The 23,007-nt window shown below is 34.7% G+C and overlaps 1 protein-coding gene across 3 annotated transcripts in view; it reads right to left on the bottom strand.

Moving 5' to 3' along the window:
* Nucleotides 1–23,007, bottom strand: part of RANBP17 (RAN binding protein 17) — a 318,451-nt gene that overhangs the window by 271,634 nt on the left and 23,810 nt on the right. For all 3 annotated transcript variants that reach the window (XM_082622432.1, XM_082622433.1, XM_082622434.1), the window contains 9 exons: nt 21,830–21,996; nt 18,131–18,196; nt 13,058–13,162; nt 11,569–11,734; nt 8,537–8,610; nt 6,215–6,334; nt 4,286–4,432; nt 3,587–3,759; nt 1,366–1,559 (listed from right to left, as the gene is read on the bottom strand). In XM_082622432.1, the coding sequence (XP_082478558.1) occupies nt 1,366–1,559; nt 3,587–3,759; nt 4,286–4,432; nt 6,215–6,334; nt 8,537–8,610; nt 11,569–11,734; nt 13,058–13,162; nt 18,131–18,196; nt 21,830–21,996 (1,212 nt within the window). The remainder of the gene's footprint in view (nt 1–1,365; nt 1,560–3,586; nt 3,760–4,285; nt 4,433–6,214; nt 6,335–8,536; nt 8,611–11,568; nt 11,735–13,057; nt 13,163–18,130; nt 18,197–21,829; nt 21,997–23,007) is intronic.

Genomic DNA, 23,007 nt, shown 5'->3' with positions numbered 1-23,007 from the left:
GTTATTTGTAGTGAGGTGGATGGACCTAGAGTCTGTCATACAGAGTGAAGTAAGTCAGAAAGAGAAAGACAAATACCGTATGCTAACACATATATATGGAATCTAAGAAAAAAAAGTCATGAAGACGGGAATAAAGACACAGACCTACTAGAGAATGGACTTGAGGATACGGGGAGGGGGAAGGGTAAACTGTGACAAAGTGAGAGAGTGGCATGGACATATATACACTACCAAACGTAAAATAGATAGCTAGTGGGAAGCAGCCGCATAGCACAGGGAGATCAGCTTGGTGCTTTGTGACCACCTAGAGGGGTGGGATAGGGAGGGTGGGAGGGAGGGAGATGCAAGAGGGAAGAGATATGGGAACATATGTATATGTATAACTGATTCACTTTGTTATAAAGCAGAAATTAACACACCATTGTAAAGCAATTATTCTCCAATAAAGATGTTAAAAAAATGTATATAGCCAGTTCCATTCTCATAAGTTATCCCACTTAAAATGTGAAGTGTATTTAATTCCCTATGTTCCTGAAAATCCTTTCGTATTAAGGAAATATACAGAAATAAATAAATCCTCCTTCAGTAAAGAATGAAAAATAAAGAGGAAATTGAGAAATTAAAATATAATAATAAAATAAAGCCATGGTGAAGGCAAATAAACAAATGCAAAACCACGACGAGGTCTTCGGTAAATTTTTACTGGCTAAAACTGGGCTCTGAATTTGCAGTCAGATATAGCAAAGAAGGAAACATGATTAGTTAAAAGATAGTTATACGGGAATAAAGACACAGACCTGCTTGAGAATGGACTTGAGGATATGGGGAGGGGGAAGGGTAAGCTGTGACAAAGCGAAAGAGAGGCATGGACATAAATACACTACCAAAAGTAAGGTAGATAGTGGGAAGCAGCCGCAGAGCACGGGGAGATCAGCTCGGTGCTTTGTGACCGCCTGGAGGGGTGGGATGGGGAGGGTGGGAGGGAGGGAGATGCATGAGGGAAGGGATGTGGGAACAGATGTATATGTATGGCTGATTCACTTTGTTATAAAGCAGAAACTAATTTAAAAAAAAAGATAGTTATAAGTTGATAAACTCTACTCAAAGATCATTATCAGCTTTTTTTGATTCTGAATCCAGAGAGAAATATTCCCTGTGAATGTTATAAAGAACTAAAACCATCAAGCCACCAAAATACCTAAAGGTTAATAAAATTAATGGATTATTAGAGGAATAGAATTGGGGGAAATAAACAAAAATACGTTGCAGTAAAATTATTAAATATATTGATTAATGAAGCTACTTAAAATTCAACATAATACCATATTATAATTTTATTTATATGGTCATATAACATTTACTGACCTTCCTGAATTGCCATGTCCACAGTTATTCCAGAAGCTGAATGCAGAAGCTTTTGGTAATTCTGTGCATTTTGATCAAACAACTGTACAAGAAGAGTGCATGTCTTCTCATATTCACATCTGCTAACAGTGCACAACTGCTCCAACTGCTGAAACACAGTGGCGGTATCATCCAGTGGATCATCTAAATTATCTCTGCAAATATATAAGAAAAGGATTGCAGATGACATTAGACTGAGATGTACTTTTATTCACCACAAATAAGCTTTATTTATGTTAAATAAAAATTCTATCATGGATAAAGAAATAAAAGACATAGACTGGAAGGTAAGAAATAAAATGTCTATATTTGAAAATGTGAACAAGAAAGCTACTAGGACTAACAGGTGAGTGTATTTCCAAGGTGCTAGCAATACAGGTCAATATATAGAATTCATTACTATATACTAACATGAACAATTGGAAATTTAAATTTAAAAAACAGTATCTCCAAAGGCACCAGAAAACATAAAACACTAATTAAATCTTAAATATATGTAAGATCTAAAGACTGAATAATACAAAACAGTGATGAAAGGAATCACAGAAGAGCTAAATAAGTTAAAAGATAAACATGCTCATTGGCTCAAAGACTCAGTATTGCTGAGATGTCAATTCTTCCTCCAAATTAATCTACAAATTCAATGCAATTCTAGTCAAAATTCCAGCAGGACTTCTTTTTGTAGATACTGACAAGATGATTCTAACATTTATACGGAAAAGCAAAGGAAGTAAAAGAGCCAAAACAATTTTAAAAAGGGAAAACCAAGGTGAAAATTCACACTACCTGATTTCAAAGCTAATTATAAGGCTACAGTACTCAAGGCAGGGGCTACTGGCAGAAGGAGAAAAACATAGACTTAATGAGAATAGAGTCCAAAAATAGAACCATACATATGTGGTCAATTAATTTTTGAAAACAGAGTAAAGATAATTCAATGGAGAAAGGATAGTCTTTTCCACAAATGATGTTGGGGATAACTGGTCTTCCCTATGCAAAAAGGAAAAAAGGAAAGAAAAAGAACATTGAGTCTAAACCTCATACCATACACAAAAATTAACTCAAAATGGATTATGGACCTAAATTTAAATTATAAAACTTCTAGAAGAAAAAAATAAAGGATAAATTGGACTTCATTAAACTTTAAAACTCCTGCTCTTTGAAAGACTCTGTTAAGGAAATGAAGAGGCAAGCAATGGACTGGGAAAAAATATTTGCAAAACACATATGATAAAAAGACTTGTGACCAGAATATATAGACCTCTCTAATCTCAATATAAGAAAATAAACAACCCAATAAAAGAACGGGAACATATTTGACAGGCATTTTACCAAAGAGTATATACAAATGGTAAATAAGCACACAAAAAGATCCTCAACATTGTTAGTTATTAAGGGAATGCAATTTGAAACCACAATGAGGCATCACACTTATTAGAATGACTAAAATTTTTCAAAACTGACAATATCAAGTGCTGGTGAGGATGCAGAGCAATTGGATTTTTCATACACTGCTGGTGGGAATGTGAAATGATACAGCCACTTTGGAAAATAGTTTGGCAATTTCTTATAAAGTAAAATATACACTTACCAGGCAACCCAGAAATCTCACACCTAGGAATTTATCCAAGAGAAATAAAAACTTAAATTCATACAAAAATCTGTATAGGAACACTTACAGCTATTTTACTCATAAAGGCAAAAACAGAAAGAACCCAAATGTCCATCAATAGGTGAGTGGACTAGTAACTGTGATATATCCATAAAATGGTATACTATTCAGCAATAAAAAGTAAAGAACTACTGACACAAAATGGAAGAATCTCAGATGCATTATGCTAAGTGACAGAAGCCAGACTAAAGGGCTACATACTATATGATTTCATTTATGTAATAACATCCAAAAAAGACAAAAATTTTAGGGAACAAAACATCAATAATTGCCAGATGCTGAGGATGGGGAAAGGTCTGACTACAAAGGAACCTAAAAAAACTTTTTGGGGTGATGGAACTATTTTATATCTTGATTATGTTGTTAAACACAATGGCATACACTTGTCAGAACTCATAAAATTGTATACTAAAAAAGGTGAATTTTACCATAGGTAAATTATACATCCATTTTTTAAAATTCCAAGATGCAGAAGATGAAAATACAACAAAAACATTTAGTTTTCAATACCTCACAACTATGGCAACAGATTCCAACCGAGAAGTGATAAAGGCCTTCGTGATTTCTGGTGCATAAGTGTCTAATAAGTGGGGTTCAGTTGATTTCACAAAAGGAACTGATGCTACCATCCTTTGCCAGAGAGTTAATAAATAATGAACACTGTTGGGAGCAAATTCCCAATGCTATAAAAAAATAAAGCAAACGTTATTTAAAATGACATTATGTCTTCCTAGAATAAGAAATGCAGAGGCAAAATTAGTAAACATACAGTTTAAAATAAACTTTTATCCTGATTATAACCAATGAACATTTAAAATAGCAAATTCTGTCAAAGTTTGTGAACTTCCTTCTAGTCTTTCCAGGAATATTTTTTCACAGAGTTGATATCATGTGGAAAATATGGTTTTAAAACTTCTCCCAGAACTTATAAAAAGAATTTTTCCAAAAACGAATCTGTAAAACTTTATTTCTCCACATAGATTTTACTACAGCGTCTCAATTCGGTCTTTAATTATTAGATATTTAGATGGCCTCTAAATTTTTATTATTATAAAATTTGTTACAAAGAAATTTTTTACCTAAAATCTTGCAATGAACATTTTTAGCAAAGTGCTCTAATAAATGTTTTTTAAAATCCCTACCAAATCTTACCAAGAAAGTGTTTTAAAACTATCTACAGTTTAACATCAACTATATATTTTTATTTACCTGTAGGCTAGTAATGGTAAAATTAGCAATCAATCTGATAACTTCAGGATACTCCTTCACCATAACTAATTCTCCCAGCTGGTAATTTGTCTTTAAACGAGCCAAAAATCGACAAAATTCATGATAATTACCTGGATTGGACAAACCCTAAATTATGAGACAAAAAGAAAGGCTTTTTAAAAACTTAACAACAAAAAAACCAAATGATTCCTACTGGACTTAATGTTGTCATAAATGATTAATAATAAGGAATCCAAACTAGAGGCTTTAGAGGAAGCTTTGACCATGATGACTAAATCATAATGTTTGGGAACCACTATATTACCCAAAAAAAAATTTGCATGAGAGACAGAAAAGAGATATAAAAGGGTGGAGAGAGAGAGAGAGTGTGTGTGTGTATCCTGTGACTTAAATAGAAGTCAATACAAGACCTGAAAAATATTTAAGATGGAAAATAAGAATGGGCTCTTGAAATCCTGGAAAAGAGCAATACCACTAGACTTGCATTAAATGTGTACCCACAAATAACAGAAACATCTTTTAATTCAACAAATATTTATTGAGTACCTAGAGGCATTATGTCCTCAAGCAACTCCTTGTCTCTTAAGACATTCAAATAAACTGCTGCAATGTAGAGCAGAAAGTTTAACAAAAGTACTACAAGAAACAGAGGTAACTTTGTGGGGAGGACAGGTTAAAAGGAAAGACCAAGAAAGGTGCCCCCAGTGAGCTCCTTGAAGATAGGACACGTGTGTTATTATCTTTATAGTTTGAGAACTCTGCACTATAGCTGGCATGAAACAGAATTCAAGTATCTTTCACAGTATCTGTTTAATAGTGAAAGAGTTTGTAAAACATTTCAACCCATGAAAAATATAACATAGTTTCTAATTATTAAGGACTAATTTAAAAATATATTTTGTATTCATGGGTCTTTTAATACATATTTATAATTCTAAAAATATATATAATATTCAAATTAACTTTTAGAGCCATAAAACATCAACATGAGGATACTGGAATAAGAGAATTATCTGATATTAGCACATTATCTTCCACATATTGACTGATGATAGTGAGCTGAACAACTAAATTTTTAAAGTAGCCATATATTGGTAAAAATCCCATTTACCAGCAAAACACATAAATTTCACAGTTATGCCAACAGTGAAAAGATAAAATGAATGCACGACACATAAAATACCTCTTAATCTGCAAAAACAACTGTTCTTTATAGAGTAAGCATGTTTTCTTTATGTATAGATATCATATGTCCCTCCTAAGTTATTAATAACCAAGAGACTTAGATAAACCTCCTTAAATAATCATTTAACCTTTTAATATTTGTATTTCATTACAGATATTTTAAACCAAAAGTGAAACAAATTTTATCTTGGCATCCAAAATCACTAATTTATAATGGCTGTGCAATTCTCTGAAATGAACACTGCCACTGAAGATTTGCAGTTAACATAGAGAGTAGATTTAAAAATCTACAAACTTTTATTGTCCACAAGAGGGCAAAAAAGATATTATTCATAATTTAAAGCCACTTATTCCAATACTAACATCCAGATTTATACTGTCTTCTAGTTTAGAAGGTAGATATGACTGAATTAATCACTTCAGTAATTTAAGAAGTGCAAGCAAAGTACAATGGTAAAAAGCACAAGCATAATAAGGTATACAACCTCTATTCATATTTACCTAAAAGAACGGGAAAAATAAAAAGAACAACACAGCAGTCAGTCAGGAAAACATTCACTTTTAAAAACTGCCCATTTATACTACAAATGAGATCCAAGAAAGTAGAATATGATACTTATTTTCTTCCAGAATCATAATAAAGTCATAAGTTTATTATGCACCTTTCAGCAGAAAAACTGTATTTAAATATGGTAAGTATTAATTAAATTACTTCAAAAATACCTGAGGGTTTTCAAGTATCCTTTTTACTCCCTTGATTAAATTACCAAGGTACTTGGCACGTTCAGGACTGCTAAATAAGGACCTTCTTGTAGAAGCAAACTGAACTAAACATGAAAGTGCCTAAAAACAGGAACAACAAAATTAATTTCAACTTTAAAATTAATGTAAGGCCACATGTAAGGAACACTAGTCTTTACATTTAAATTTTCTTAAACTTTAATGATAAAAGTGTTATAGAATCCAAAAACAATGAAAGCTAAACATCATCAATAATTACCATCACCGAAAACCCATCAATCCCACCACTAGAATTCCTATTTCTGTGTAAAATTCCTCTAATATTTTTGTATATATTAAATACACCAGAGCAGAGCCGGGACCTGCATACACTCAAAGGCTCCCAATTGCTTTTGATGCCTAATCTGTTTGTAAACCAACGAGCCAGGTGTTTCACCAAAAAGAAAATATAGTTTTGTTGTAGAATACATTTGGGAACTACTGTACAATATGTATTGCGATATCCTGCAAGTGGGGAAAAAAATCCTTTAACTTTACTTAATCCAGCATGTCCCAAATTTATCTGGTGATAAAACATCTTGCCCACACCATTTATTAATATCTTGAGGAACAATTTGGAAAATGCTGCTGAAAAAGTTAGATACCCTATAAAAATTCCTGCAAAGTGTCTGTGGCCTAGTTATCTTTCTGAAGTTAATACTTTATGAGTCAATTTTACTTCTCGGGTTCTTAATTCTACTACTGGAACCCACTGAAGCCTGTTTGTTCATTAACTGAGAGGCCCAAAACTGGCAATTTTCAGGCCAAACTGGCCCACGTATGTAAATTTGCCCACTTAAAAAAAATACATAGAATTATTTGTCAATACTTAAATATTCCAGTTAGGAGATTTCACACAAAATGTCTGGCTCTCTTGGCAAGGGTGAGAATAGGGACAAAAATCAGAGGATAGCCTTTTTAGATGTTACTCTGTTTGCCACAGTCCTTAATGTTAAAAACAAGCAAACAACCCCAAAAACAAAACTCCCTTCTGATGTGTAGAAGGTTCAGGAACAACTAGCGTAATAAAAAATATCCAGGGGTTTGGGGCCAAAACCACCTGGGTTTGAATCTCAACTCCAAAATTTAGTTCCTGCCCTGAAGTCACTTAGGCCATTCTGGATCTGTTTCCTTGTCTACATAGTGAAGATAACAATACTTACCTTGCAGGGCCACTGTGAGGATGAAGTGAGATAAGCATCATAGGATAGGGCATGCCCAATAAATGTCAGTTACAGTCTCTTAAAGCAGTTGCTTTCCACTCTACTTTTAAGCACCAGTAGCTTGTTTGTTTTATCCCAAAACATAACTGTACATGAAACCATGGTTTTGAAACAACTAAAAACAAGACTATTCTGGTTAAAAGACAGAAGGCTGAAGTTCTGTGGCACCACCTGGAAACATGAGTGTCCTGTGAAACCCAGTTTAAAAACCACCACCTTAAAACCCTCGATTTGAGAGCAAACATGTTTTCTAAGAAAGGGAGGGAGTATTTTTGTGAACCTATTCCTCCCTTCTCGGTGATAACATATCTAAACAAATATACTGCTGATATGTACTTTAAATATGGAACATCTTTTTTCGGGAAATGACAACATAAGAATTCCCCAACTTCATTTCTACAAGCTTAGATATTAAACTAACAACTTTCTTTTTTTTTCAATCTTGCCTGGTCTCTGTTTTAGATTCCACAAAGATGGGGTACAGAGTCTCAAAGTTCCATACTATAACCAAAGAGTTTCAAGAATCTTTTAGCACACAATAGAATCTGATTCAAAACATAAATGAACAGCTGGAGTGATGAGCACAAAATCAAGTGAGCAGATCCCCTTTGTTTCTCATTTGGAGATATCTGATGGGGGCCACATGGCAAGCCTGACATGGAGCCAAGCAAAGTGGAGAAAGAGTTAGAGAGGTTAAGAAAAGGGAAGGTAGCAGGTGAGGTGGCAAACTACTGGTCTGAGGCCCAGAAGAAGAGCTGGGGACTGAGTAGGAAAAAACACACTTAGAGGTTGATAGGTTGTCTTGGCTAAGGGCAGGAACTAAATCACCAGTTATGGGTTTTGGGCTCACCAGTGAAATGACGGGAACTATGGACTATAAATAGAAACTGACAAATAGCTTACATAATATAAATCCCAGATGATGTAAGAATCTCTTATGAGAGGTAAACCTAATCAAGAATATAAATAACGTAAATATGTACCACCCTTAGATAAATATCACAGGTACTTTTTAATGAAATAATGAATGAGTTTTACTTACTAACTGAGATAGGAGTGGTGGAAGTGAATGATACAAATTAAAGAAAAGATCCAATGTTTCTGGTTCCAGGAAAACTGGAAAAAAAAAATTCTAACACCATTACTTTCAATTCAGTGATCTTCACATAGTAAGACATTATCATACAAACCAAGAACTCCAAGACCTCTGCATGTGGCCAACCTTTCTTTGCAGTTAGGCTTAATTCCTTTTTAATTCCTAGCTATTTTCCTTTGAAATATGAAATAATACAAAGATAGAAACTAATTAGCTAAGATGTTCCTTATTTCCATGTAGCACCTACAGTTCTTATCGAGAGAACCTTCTCCCTATTTTCATTTATATTAAGGTAATAAAAACATTTAAAAATTCAAACAGTATAAGAAAGTAAATAGTACTAAAAAGTATATAGTAAAAAACAGCTGTACCCTACTCCATTCCAACTGCCTTTCAACTCTTAGCTATATTTAAATACATGTTTCCAAATTACATGCTGTATTACATGTCTTTGACGGTTTTATTTTAGGTCTCAAATGACCTTGTTATGGTACACTCTCCCACCACTCTTTCTACAATCCATCCTCTCTCAAAAATCCATCCACTGTTGTAACAATTTGGAATTAAACCAATTCTAAGTGTTTACTTTATTATGACTAGGCAAATAATGTTAACAGCTAAGCCAAGTATACTATGATTATATCACATTTCCAACAGTCCCTGGATTTAATCAGAGCATCTTTTCTGTGCTTAGTTGTGTAGATCAATATGTGTCACTAATTCTTTCCAAATGTTCTGACAGATTTGCAAAATGTTCTTCATGCCATTTTCCACCTGGTCAATAGCATCAAATAACCTATCATTTCCATTTTCCCACCCCTTCCTCCTGGAGCCTTCTTCAACTTAGACTGGCTGTTCCAACATGTGTTACATAATTATCTCCTTTTTATGTCTGCTGATTGTCATCTTGTGTTAAAGCTTTCCTGAACTCCATATCCTCCATTTTCTTGCTTGTATATCAAGTAGCTTTATAACAGCAAGTACATAAGGGATAAATTTCAGAACGATTTACATGTCTGAAATAATCTTTATTCTCTTATACTTGGTAATTTCAGTCTAGTTTGAAAATTATTTTCACTCAGAAGTCTGAGGATATTACTCCATTGTCCTCTAGCTTCCAGTACTACTGTTGAGAAATCTAATACCATTCTTTTTTTTTTTTTTTTTTGCGGTACGCGGGCCTCTCATTGTTGTGGCCTCTCCCATTGCAGAGCACAGGCTCCAGACGCCAGGCTCAGCGGCCATGGCTCACAGGCCCAGCCGCTCCGCGGCATGTGGGATCTTCCCGGACCGGGGCACGAACCCGTGTCCCCTGTATCAGCAGGCAGACTCTCAACCACCACGCCACCAGGGAAGCCCTCTAATACCATTCTTGATACCAATCCTTTGTAGGTCACTTTCTTTCCGGTACATTTTAGGTTCTCTTTGTCGTTGTTATTCTGAAATGTCATGATTATGAAGCTTAGTGTATTTTTTTTCATTCATTATGTTGGGTATTTATGGGATCTTTCAATCTGGAAATTTATGTGTCTCATTGCTGAGAATTTTTTTTGGTATTGTTTGCAAATTGCCTTCTGTTTTTTCCTGTCCTTTCTTGAACTCCTAATAGTCAGATGTCAAGCCTCCTAGTTTCATGCTTTAATATTCTTGCATTTTTTTCTCCTATCAAATCTCTTCTTGCTTTTTTTGTTCTACTTTCTGGGATATTTCCTTAACTTTATCTTCCAACTCTTTTACTGAATGCTTTATTTGGGCAACTTGTATATCTGGAACACTGTCTTAACTTTCATTTTTAAAACAATATCCTATTCATGTTTCAGGAATGCATTACCTTTTCTTATCTCTCTGAGGATAGTAATTAAACCTTTTTGAAATTTACTTGAACTCTTCACTTTGTCTCTGTTTCTACTAACTCTCCCTTTTAAAAAAAAAGGTTTCTTGAGATAATTAGATTTATATGCAGTTGCAAGAAATAATACAGAGATATCCCATGTATTGTTTACCCCATTTCCCCAAATGGTAAGTTCTTGCAAAACTAAAGCACAATATCACAATCAAGAAGGCACACTGATAAAATCCAATCCACCAATCTTATTTGGCTTTCCCAGTTTTACATGTACTCGTGTGTGTGAATGTATGTATGTGTGTGTGTGTGTATGTGTATTTAGTCTGTGCAATTTTTACATGTGTTGGTTCATGCATTCATCACTACTATCAAGATACAAAGTCCCTTTTAATTGTTTCTTTTAGTCTCTGACTTCCATATTAGAAGTTTTCACCAAATGTATGGTGTTTCTCTACTATATCTGATACCCCTGAATGCGAAACCTCTCCAGTTTAATTTCTCAAGAGAAAAAAGCTCTGGTCTTGGGAATCGAGAGGGAAGTACACATAGGGAAGGAAGGGAAAAGGGCAGTCACAGAGCTGCACAGAGTGGGTAGAGAAGATCCCGGGGGTGTTTGTGCAGAACATAGACTTTTTACCAAGTCCTTTCAGCCCAATTCCCTACCTCTGACTTCAATAGGAAAGCCTTATTGCCATCATCTTTCTGGGATGTGTGAGAGCAAGGGAGTTTGCCCTTTTTTGGTGTCCTTCTCTGTAACAAAGTAAATTGCAATTCTGCTCTGCTAAGTTAGCTACTCTAATTCATTCTCTTTATAACTTTGAAAAATACGTTGATATCTCCTGCCAAGTGTTATATCCTCTCCTACTGTTTATCTGAAAATTTCAAAACAGAGCTCTTCATTTCCCCACCTAAACTTGTCATCCTCCAACTCTAGAGTTGTCTTTTCTTTTTTCCAAAATCAAAATATAGAGGTTACTATGATGAACTAAGGAAAACAGTTTTCAACATTGGGTATCAGCAGCTACCTTAGGTTACAAATTTTTTTGAACTTTTTGATTGCACATAAAGCAACTATACTGCTAATCCTGTGTATTTTATGTTGACCATTCCTTACACTAAACTTTTTTCTTACTTGTTCTCCAAGTTGTTGGAATCTGTACTGTGCAAAGATCATCTATAGACTCATCTGCTGAACTGCCAATGAAGTCAAAGTTAAGGCAGTTGAGGACCAGTTTCAAGACTTGCATTACTAGGTTTTGTTGACCTTGATCCTGAAGGTTTAAAGGCTGGGCCAACACCTGAAAGAGGTTCAGAGTCAAATGAAACATTATGACATATTTCAATTAAAATAATTTTACTCAACTAATTTAAATAATTATTCAGTTCCAAATTAAAATTAGTTTAAAAAAAAAACAAAAAAAGAATTTGCAAAGTTATGTTGTATATATCAGAAAAAAACTGTAATATCACTATCAACAAAAATCTATAATAATAGATTAAATTTTCAAATTTAATCTTGTAAAATGGGGTTAAAACCTTTCATATTTAACTGCATACTGGAGGTCACCTTCTAAAGTTGTAAGAAGTAACTTTAGGACAAATACTTTACAGAGCACAAATGTATAAATGTACAAGATTCGTCAGCTCAAAGGAGCAATTGGAACAAGATGAAAATATAATATTCTTCAAGAAAAAGTAGGGGAGCTTCATGCATAAACGATACACATTCAGCTAACAAAGGTTCTCAGAGCTGTTTGAATGTAGGAGGACACTCACAAGCTCCTGGAGAACAATCCCGACCCCCTCAAAATGTTCATTCTGACACAACCAGAATAGATTATTATCTCCTAGAGATACAATGTGAAGTGGTTAGTTAAGGATAGAGATGAAACAAGATTGGTCACGAGTTGTTAATGCTTAACTGGTTACTGGGTCTAAGGGAGTTTATTATACTATTCCATCTTCTTGTGTATATGTTAAAATTTTTCATACTAAAAGAAAAATTTTTAAATAGAGGAACTTTCAGTCTGGCCTAGTGTGGCAGTTACCATGTTACTATATCACAGAACTTAAATAAGTAGAAACTAGTGATTAGTGGAACATACTTTGGGAAATGCTCTACTACACCAATTAACAAGCTTGAGCAGAATGAGGCAGTCCCTGTATTACAAGAGAACACAATATAATTATGTATCATACTATGAACTATAGGGCACTAAGTAGCAAACGGGAAAATTTTATTTTCTAAAGAAATTATTAAAGTCAACTATCTTGGCTCAACTCTGAAAAAATATTGATAAATGATGAATTAGGAAAACTTGCCATCATTTCATTGTTCATCTGCACCCCATTAAAATATGGGCAGGGCAATACAGAAACTAAGTCTCAATTAGCTTCTGTAATAAGTAATCTACAGTAGGAAGATAGTGAAACTACTGTCTAAAGACAAGTTACTAAATTCCCTTTGGATCTTACTTTATTATATCCTGACTAAATAAAAGTGAATTTTTTGGAACCTCTTACAGATCTGTGCAAATTAATTTGTACTTAAATTAAACGGGCACAGGGGAATTCATCTGAAATTCTTCTGAAACAGTATGCTGAATTATTAAGTAACTTACCTCTTTTAGAAGAGAGCATGCTAGCACTAAAATGTCTTTAAGAGAAGTGTCACGAAATGAGGTAGCTGTTTTCCTGTGTTTTGCTGAAGGTCTAGAATAATCAACCTAAAAAGTTCAAGATGAATTTATTTAACCAGACTTGCCAAACAGCAAAGCAAAAATTTACTATGTAAGAAAAGGAATGAAAATAATGATTAAAGAATCATAAAGTATAGAGCTAAAAGAGCTTTTAAAAATCTACTAGTGTAAGTGATTTAAGGTTACTCAAAGAGCTAATAATGGCAGAGCCACTACTAGAACCCAAGTTTCTGTATTGCTTTAATTCATTGCTCTCTCTATAAACTATACTGATGCCAAAATTGAAAAGCAGAATTGATCATACTTTCAGAGGCAATATAAACACAGATTATAAAATAATAGATGGATACTATCAACTCCTGAGTCATGCATCATATTTCGCATTAGGCAAGTCACAGCTTCCCTGTTCCTCAGGCTCCACCTATAAAATGGGAAATCTCTGAGATAATCCTCAAATTCTAACTTTCTGTGAATCAGCAAACTGAATCAGTTATGATTCTTCTATATGGAAGTGATATTTCTATATATATCAGATATGTCACTGATTCATGTATTTTGATACTCTAAAAAAAAAACCAAGGCAGAAATTATAAATAATCAGAAATTTGATTTATTACATAAGCAACAGTATATTCCCCCTGAATATTTTATTAGTTAATAAAAAATAATTTTTAAGAATAAGTTTACTAAGACTAGTTCTTGAGCCTCTAATCTAAAATATAATATGGTAAAAACTATTACTATTAGTACCATTAATATTTCCATTTATCACTAGGAAACAGCAAACAAAGCTGAAATCTGATACCCAAACAATTATTAATACCACAGGCTACAGTGGCTATAGCATTCCTTTTGGTATCTGAAAGATGAAAATAAACCATTTTCCTTCCTGATATTTATAGATTTGAAAAAAGTAGTGAGATCAAAATTGATTACCTGACACTTCCTAAGCTCCATCATATTATACTTAAATGCCACATTTACTTATAGAAACATGAAACATAACAGAAGCCCAAAGTGATTACAGAAAGCAGTTACTGGAATCTCTACCCACTATGTAAGATTCAAGTTAGCATTTCCAGCATTTCCTCCCTCTTTTAAATCAAACGTCCATCTCTCTCTCCTTCAGTTGGTCTGTCTCTTCAGTTTCCCTCAATATATAAAAATTTCTCCTTAATACAGATTAATAATAGCATACAGCATTATAATCTCAACTTACGTACTCTTCACAAATTATTTCACTAACTCCTCAAAACTAACCTGTGAGATATAAATGATTCTCTTTTCACAGGCACACCATATCTATAACACTGAGGGAAGACCCTTGGGTTTATTGAGCACTTGTATGTACTAGGACCTGTGCTAGTAACTTATCTAATCTTAATAAGACCCAAGGAACATGTCATGATTGCTTTACAGATAATGATATGTAAGTTTAAAGACATTAAGAAGTTTGGACAAAGCAGTAGGAAATAGAGCTAAAACACAAATCAGGTCTTATTTCAGAGCTATCTTCACGGCATACATGCTTATTCTACTTGGGTTATTTATTTAGATATCCAATTTTTTTGAGGAGAGGGATTATGCATCCATTTTCTACTGCGTAACTATGTCTCTACCATGTAGGCAAAGAATATTTTACTTCTTGATGATTATATATTGAATATACTGCAGGAACACTAGACTTACCTTCTACAAAAGCGTGGTAACATATAATTCTAAACTTTTAAGAAACCTCAAGTTTAGATCTTTTTCTTAGAAGATACATCCTATTATTGACCCTACATGAATTTACCTGGCTCACATTTGACAATTATAATATTTGATTTTCATTATGCATTGTAGATCTCCCTATTGCCTGGTTCAGAAGTACTTAAGAAATGCTAGTTGAAATTGTTAACGCTCTAAAATTAGGCTCAGTAAAATGTCTCCACAGAAGCCATGTATTTTTTACCATACAAAGTCAAAATCACACTTCAGAGCTTGAAGCTTTTTTCAAAAGGTACCTAGTTCTACACAAGATAAGTGTGGAACATCTTGTGACAGAAAGTAAGAAAATGTTCGAAGGATGGTGAATAAATATCAAATGAACAGAGATGCTAGCCTGGAAGGGTTCCTTATGGCCAAATTTGGGAAAATTTGGGCATCAAAATATAATGTAAGTAACAAACTATAACCTATTAAACAAAGTTAGAAACCAGGAATCCAAACTGATAGAAATAATAAATGAATAAATTAAAAGTTTAATGAGGAATAAGGTATTTTCAGAGTCTTAAGCTACCTGCCCACAAAATACTCATTATTTACAAAGGGGAAAAGAATAAATGTACAATTGGAGAAGCCTGGTAGAGACCATCTTAGTCAAGTGACCAAAGTGAACATCATTAGTGATGTAACAAATCAAATCATGTGCTTCCTCAGAGGAGGCAACGAGAAAACCACAGATCAGCACGTCAGCCCACCTGCAGTGCTCAGAGCCAGACCTCTCAGCCAGCTGGTCCAGGACCAGCCCCGACAACCAGTATGCCTGCAGCAATCCTGGCCCAACCACAACAGGAGGGCACATGCAGCCCACACAAAGGAGGAGGAGCATCTGGAGTACCCGGCTCTGGTGACCAGGGAGATGGTACCACCGGGCCCCACAGAACACCTTTTATGTTAAGACCACTGTTTGAAGACCAGGAGATGTAGCTGATACACCTACTACATAGAAACAAACACAGAGAGTCAGACAAAATGAGGAGGCAAAGGAATACCTTCCATTTGAAAGAATCAGACAAAACCCCAGGAAAGGAACTAAACAAAATGGAGATAAGCAACTTACCAGATAAAGAGTTCAAAGTAAGTGATAAAGATGCTCACCAAAATCGGGAGACAAATGGATGAACTCAGTGAGAACTTCAACAAAGAAATAGAAAATATAAAAAAGAACCAATCAGAACTGAAGAATACAATAACTGAAATGAAAAATATACTAGAGGGAATCAACAGCAGACTAGAGGAAGCAAAGGAATGGATCAGCAATCTGGAAGACAGGGTAGTCGAAATAACCCAATTGGAACTGCAAAAAGAAAAAAGAGTTTTTAAAAAATGAGGATAGCTTAAGGGACCTCTAAGACAACAAGCATACTAACATTTGCATTATTATAGGGGTCCCAGAAGGAGAAGAGAGAAAGAAAAGAGCACAGAATGTATTTGAAGCCATAATCGCTGAAAACTTCCCTACCCTCAGTATCAAAAAAAAAATCTGAATAAAAAATAGGCAGAGGACCTGAATAGATATTTTTCTAAGGAAGATACACGGATGGCCAACAGACGTATGAAAAGATGTTCAGTATCACTAATCCTCAGGGAAATTCAAATCAAAACCACAGTGAGATATCACCTCACGTCTTCCAGGATGGCTATTATTAAATAGACAACAAATAAGTATTGGCAAGGACCTGGCAAAAAGGGAACCCTTGTGCACTGTTGGTGGGAATGTAAATTAGTATGGCTGCTATGGAAAATAGTATGGAAGGTCCTCAAAAAATTAAAAATATTGGGTTGGGCAAAAAGTTTGTTTGGGTTTTTCCGTAAGATTTTTTTTGTTTTTGGGCAAAAAGTTTGTTTGGGTTTTTCCGTGGAAAAACCCGAACGAACTTTTTGGTGAACCCAATAGCAGTACCACATGATCCAGCAATTCCACTTCTGGGTGGAATTACTCAAAGAAAACAAAAACACTAATTCAAAAAGATATATGCACCCCTATGTTCACTGCAACATCAATTACAATAGCCAAGATATGGAAGCTACCTAAGTGTCTATCAATAGATCAATGAATAGAGTATGTAGTATAAATACACACAATGGAATTACTCAGCCATTAAAAAAGAATGAAATCATGCTGTCTGCAATAACATGGGTGGACCTAGAAGGTATTACGCTAAGTGAAATAAGTCAGATAGAGAAAGACAAATACCATCTGATTTCACTTGTATGTGGAATCTAGAAAACAAAACAGAAAGACTCACAGATACAGAGAACAAACTGGTGGTTGCCAGAGAGGAGGGGGATGGGGACTGGATGAAATAGGTGAAGAAGATTAATAGGTACAAACTTCCAGTTATAAAATAAATAAGTCTCGGGGATATAATGTACAGCATGAGGAATATAGTCACTAATATTTTAATAACTTTGTATGGTGACAGATGGTTACTAGACTTATGTGGTGATCAATTCATATATATATATATATATATATATATATATATATATATATATGTATAAATGTCAAATCATTATGTTATACACCTGAAACTAATATTGTATGCCAACTGTACTTCAATTTTTAAAAAAAGATGATAAAAGTTCTTAAATATAAATAATACATTCCCCTTTATTATAACATTATTCCATGTAAAACCCAACTTCTGCTTTTGTTCTGTTTAGAACCATGTTAAATACAAAAATGAACAGGAGCAGGTGAGGATGTGCTCAGCTGCTGAGTTCATAAAGGCGTTGGTGGAGGGTAAGCATAGCTTCTGCAAACTCTCCTTGTACGGGTGAAACCCATGCTAACAAGTAGCAAAGTGCCAAGTAACCTGTTCTTTGTTGAGTCATGCTGTGTATCCATTACTGAGAATCAATTCACCAAATTGCTAAACTGCTTGTCTTTTATATGTAAGAAAATAAAGGCTTGTTCCACTTTTGCATATAATTTATTTTTACGATTAGTATATTACTATATATAGAGAGGATAAAAGGACGATTCTCCAATTGCCATGGAGAGAGGACCATGTCTAATTTCCTGTTCTTTGTAGTACTTTATATTGTTACTGTCATTTTCAGTAACAATAAAAGTGTTCCAATACTTTAATTATCCCACCAATAAAAGACACCCCCCCCAAAAAAAAAGACTTGCTTATTCAGAGTTTTAAGCCACACAAAGATTTTACATCGAAGAAATGACATTACTTAGCAAACTTCATGTCACCATTAGATGGAAAGGCTTACCAGGTTCATTTCCTGAGTCAATTCTGAGAGGATTATTACTCCTATTATGTAGTGTTCCACAGTACCCTTTGGAGAAAAAAACAAGTTTAGCCTAAATGGAGACAAATGATTGGTTCTTAATGTGTAAACCAGGTAACATTTACAAGTAATTAAATACTGAAACATCACATTTTCTTAAAATATATCTATTAAAATATATAGAAAAATCATTATGAGGTCCACAAATAAAAATACTGTCAAGCTCATTTTTTTGAAGGATAAATTTAGGTATAGAGTTGAATGGGAAAAAAGCTCACCTACCTTAGAACTGTATGATACTCTATAAAATGTTTTCAGCACGTAGGACTTACAACAAACTAAACCTCAAAATACAGGAGTGTAGTTTAACACTTTTCATAAGACCAGGAATAAGAAAGAACAAAAAACTATTTTTAGCTCTGTAAATTTGCTTGAAGATAGATGCATTCAGTAAATAATTAATAACTTAGGAACTAATTTAAATCCCTCAACCTAATACCAGATAAGATCACTTAGGCCCTTTTAATATTATTTAATAGTGCATGTATATGCATTTACTAAGGATATATAATGAAGGCTTGTGAACTGCCCAATGCACTGGGTAAATACATGACTATCAATACAGTATGATGTTTTAGTGCAATCAGCTTCCAATTTAATCTCGATAACTTCCTTCAAATCAAAATTCAGATTTTATATGCACATTACTAACAAATTACCCAACTGCAAAATCACACTGGAAGTATGAAAATAAAAAAATCTAACATCCAATTACAGTATAATAATTTTAAAGAAGCAATACAGATGATACACTTTTCAAGCCTTAATTTTATAGCTGGTCATTCCTTCTAACTATCACAGAATTTCACTAACACTGGGTCACTAGGTGTAATTAAATTCAAATTATTTCAGAATAAAAAAATAAAAGAAACATCCATAATTTTTGCTTTTTTTTTTTTTTGACTGTACTGGGTCTTCGTTGCTGTGCGTGGGCTTTCTCTAGCTGCGCCGAGCGGGGGCTACTCTTCATTGTGGTGCGCGGGCTTCTCATTGCGGTGGCTCCTCTTGTTGTGGAGCATGGGCTCTAGGCCAGTGGGCTTCAGCAGTTGTGGCACGTGGGCTCAGGAGTTGCAGCACGTGGACTCTAGAGCACAGGCTCAGTAGTTGTGGTGCACAGGCTTAGTTGCTCCATAGCATGTGGGATCTTCCCAGACCAGGGATCGAACCTGTATCCCCTGCATTGGCAGGAGGATTCTTAACCACTGCCCCACCAGGGAAGTCCAATTTTTGCATTTTAATTCTTTATGGCCCTTTAGGACAATCGGAACTCTATGATAAACTACAGATTTCACATTACTGAAGCATCCATCTTCTGTGTAAACCAGGCTGATGCTCCTTAACATGTCATTCTCTGACCAACTGTTAGTCCATGAATCTGCTGGTAGTCTGCAAATTTGATTCTAATCTGAGAATGGTTTAATACTGGTCCATGACAAAAGAGTTTGCACCAAAAGATAAAACAGATAAGTCACTAAGTACACTGTTTAGTTCAGCTGGCATATTTTTCATAGCAAGTCTCTCTTGATGACGGAAGCACCATGTTGATTTACATTCTGACATGAACTCCTTATCTTGCTGTGAACCAGCAATCTGAATAGCACTGTCCTATATGACAGTCGTATCTCCTGGGCATGTATGTAGAAAGGAGGCATGTAAATGTTAGAAGTGTGGCAGCAATAAGGTTACAATAACAGAGAAAAGAAGATACACAAAATTTCAGGCCACTAAAAAGTTAACAAACTTAAAATAAGTTTTAGTACAAAATTCACAGAAGCTGTTATTACCCAAAGGAACCACGCAGTACTATTTTAGAGTAATAAAACACTAAGTCAGTTGTCTTTCTCATGATTCAAGGTTAGGTTAAGTCATATACCCAGAGAGCAAGTGCTTTTTTTGTGATACTGTAATAAACTTTGAGGAGAAAACGTTTTCTGTTTCTTCTGGTCTTCCAAAACTGACAAAAGCACACTAAAGCCCAACTTATCAGCCATTGAAAAGGGAGCTTGAGAAATGTTAGCCAACAAGAATGATTTCATTTCATTCAGTTTTCAACCTTGATTTTATTTTAAAAGAACTCTGAAGTCTATTCTTGTTTACACTAATGATTCTTTTTTTTTTTTTTTTTTTTTTGCCTTACGCGGGCCTCTCACTGTTGTGGCCTCTCCCCTTGCAGAGCGCAGGCTCCGGACACACAGGCTCACCGGCCATGGCTCACGGACCCAGCCGCTCCGTGGCATGTGGGATCTTCCTGGACCGGGGCACGAACCCGTGTCCCCTGCATCGGCAGGCGGACTCTCAACCACTGCGCCACCAGGGAAGCCCTACACTAATGATTCTTGATGAGCTGTGTACAATCTTAGTAAAGGACAAGAGAAGGGTGCTATTGTGTTAGTCAAAATTATATGCACAACTATAAAGTGAGAAACTCATGTGTCACTGAATAAACTATCCCTCTGTCCCACAGCAGATCTCCTCAGGGCTAAAAATATACTTATTCTTGTGATATTTTAGATAATCAAATATTTGTTAACCAGGATTTTAACAATACAAATAAAAGAGAAGAATAGTCTAGTGTTTCACATTCTGAGGTTTCTAGCATTACAATGTATGATGGAGTTACACCTTACATAGGGATTAAATCTGACAGTTACTGTATAAGCAATAACATCTCAGAAAGTCCAAACAGCCCCCTAATTGCCAATAAACCAACACTGAACATCTATTAATCCAAACTGCCAGTTTTTCCTTGAGAACTGTAACAGATCACTGCTTCTTCAGCAGAGAGCCAACTAAGGTACTTCTCCTGCGATTAGGGATAACACTTGCATGAAAAAGTATGTATCTTTAAATATCTGAATCATACTAGGCAGGGCATGATGGTCATCCTAAGAGGCATACAGGAACAGAAAAGAGCAGATTTAACTTTCACATATCACACCCCACAACATAAAATACTATGTGGAATGGCAAGTGGAATCACTGGCACAGTTTAAATTAGTGTCCTCTTGCTTTTCTTTTCTTTCTTTTTTTTTCAGTCCAAATACCTGAATTTGTGTAAGTTAAATGTATGTTATAACTTTAATCATTTAGGTTAAAAACATTCTTGAGAGTTTAGTATGACTCAATGTGGTATAATGTAAAAAAATTTTTAAATATATATGTCTTAAGTTAGAAAACCTGTTAAAGTACGAGCACTGTGCTTTACTAGATCACTATGCAATCCTATACAGATTACCTAACTTTTCTAAGCCTCAGTCTTCTCATTTACAGAATGTAATTCCCTTCACAGAGATGTAATTAGCATTAAATTAGATAATACATGAAAAACATTATATACGTGTTTTGCATATATGCAATACAAAGACACACGTGGTTACAAATGACAACATATATTTCTGAAATTATAAAACATTATAATTTGCGTTCTTCTGGTTTGGAAGTTATATGACATGATCCTCTTTTCCTGGCAATAAAAAATACAGGCTCCAGAGGATAAATAATAAACCATAATTAATATGGTTCTGATAGCCACAAAACAAACCATATAACTTTAAGAAAAGCAGTTCTCTAAACCAAAAAAACAACTACTGATGTTCTTATAATGTAATAATGCCTTCTTACCTGAAGAAACTTCTTCACATCAGCAATAATTTCTCTGAAGACAAACTGGTCTTTCTGAACCTCAAACCACCCCGATTTAGTAATTTTAGCAATGACTTGAATTAGAGCTTGGATGACAAAGGGAGCCAGCTTGGGTTGTGATGCCACATAATTAAGAATGTAGTTTCCTGTAAAAAAATATTGTGATCATTTGGACTATTCAGTAACTTAATGTGAATAATGTAAAAACAGGTAGTGATAACAACACATTCTTTGACAAAAAGTTAATCCCTTTCTCCAACATAGGTACTTATTTATATAGTCAGTTCTCCTATAAGGGTTATTTGGAAAAAGCAAAGCTGTTCCAATTCAATTGATATATTAGGGGATAATATGAGTATAATGCGAATGTCACTTCCATTTTTGCATAATTTCATTTAGAAAGAAACACTAGGTGAATAAGGAAAACGGCAACCAAGCCAAACATACCAAGCCATACTCAAAATGCATATATCTACTAGCTATCTCAGTTCATCTCATGTGTTATCAGACTCATCCCTTTTGGTGTTACAATTTCCATTCTATTTCAGATCACCTTTCTTCTACCTTCATAGTAACTCACAAATTTCAACACTTTAATGAGTTATTTGTTGAAGTGGGCCCCCTTCCACAAACTTCAGGTCTTCTTCAAGATAAAATGCTGTATTTATTCTACTATTTAGTACTTCTTAACCATTTAACATGTGCAAAACTCTACTATGTCTTTTATTAGATTTCTATCCTTTTTTTTAATGTATCATTGACAAAATGTTTCAATTTTATTTCCATAATCCCATTTCTCTAATAAGCCCTGTGGTTTTACTACATATCACTGCACAGCATAGTCACTTTTAGGAATACATATATCATGTTATAGCAAAACTGACTACACACTATCTGGCTGTTTAAGTGGCAGAAAAAAATACAAATAATATAATGTGATAAAATAAGTACATAAGTTAAAGAAAGTACGAACAGAAGAGTAAAGCCTGGAATAAAGTTAATATACCCAAATCATTAGAAGTGGGTAGCAGCGCTTCCCTGGTGGCGCAGTGGTTGAGAATCCGCCTGCCGATGCAAGGGACACGGGTTCGTGCCCGGGTGTGGGAAGATCCCATATGCCGCGGAGCAGCTGGGCCCATGAGCCATGGCCACGTCCG

This window comes from Mesoplodon mirus, assembly GCF_964341445.2.
Source record: "Mesoplodon mirus genome assembly, chromosome: 5".
NCBI classification, from domain to species: Eukaryota; Metazoa; Chordata; class Mammalia; order Artiodactyla; family Ziphiidae; genus Mesoplodon; species Mesoplodon mirus.
This window is presented reverse-complemented; position numbering and strand designations above follow the sequence as displayed.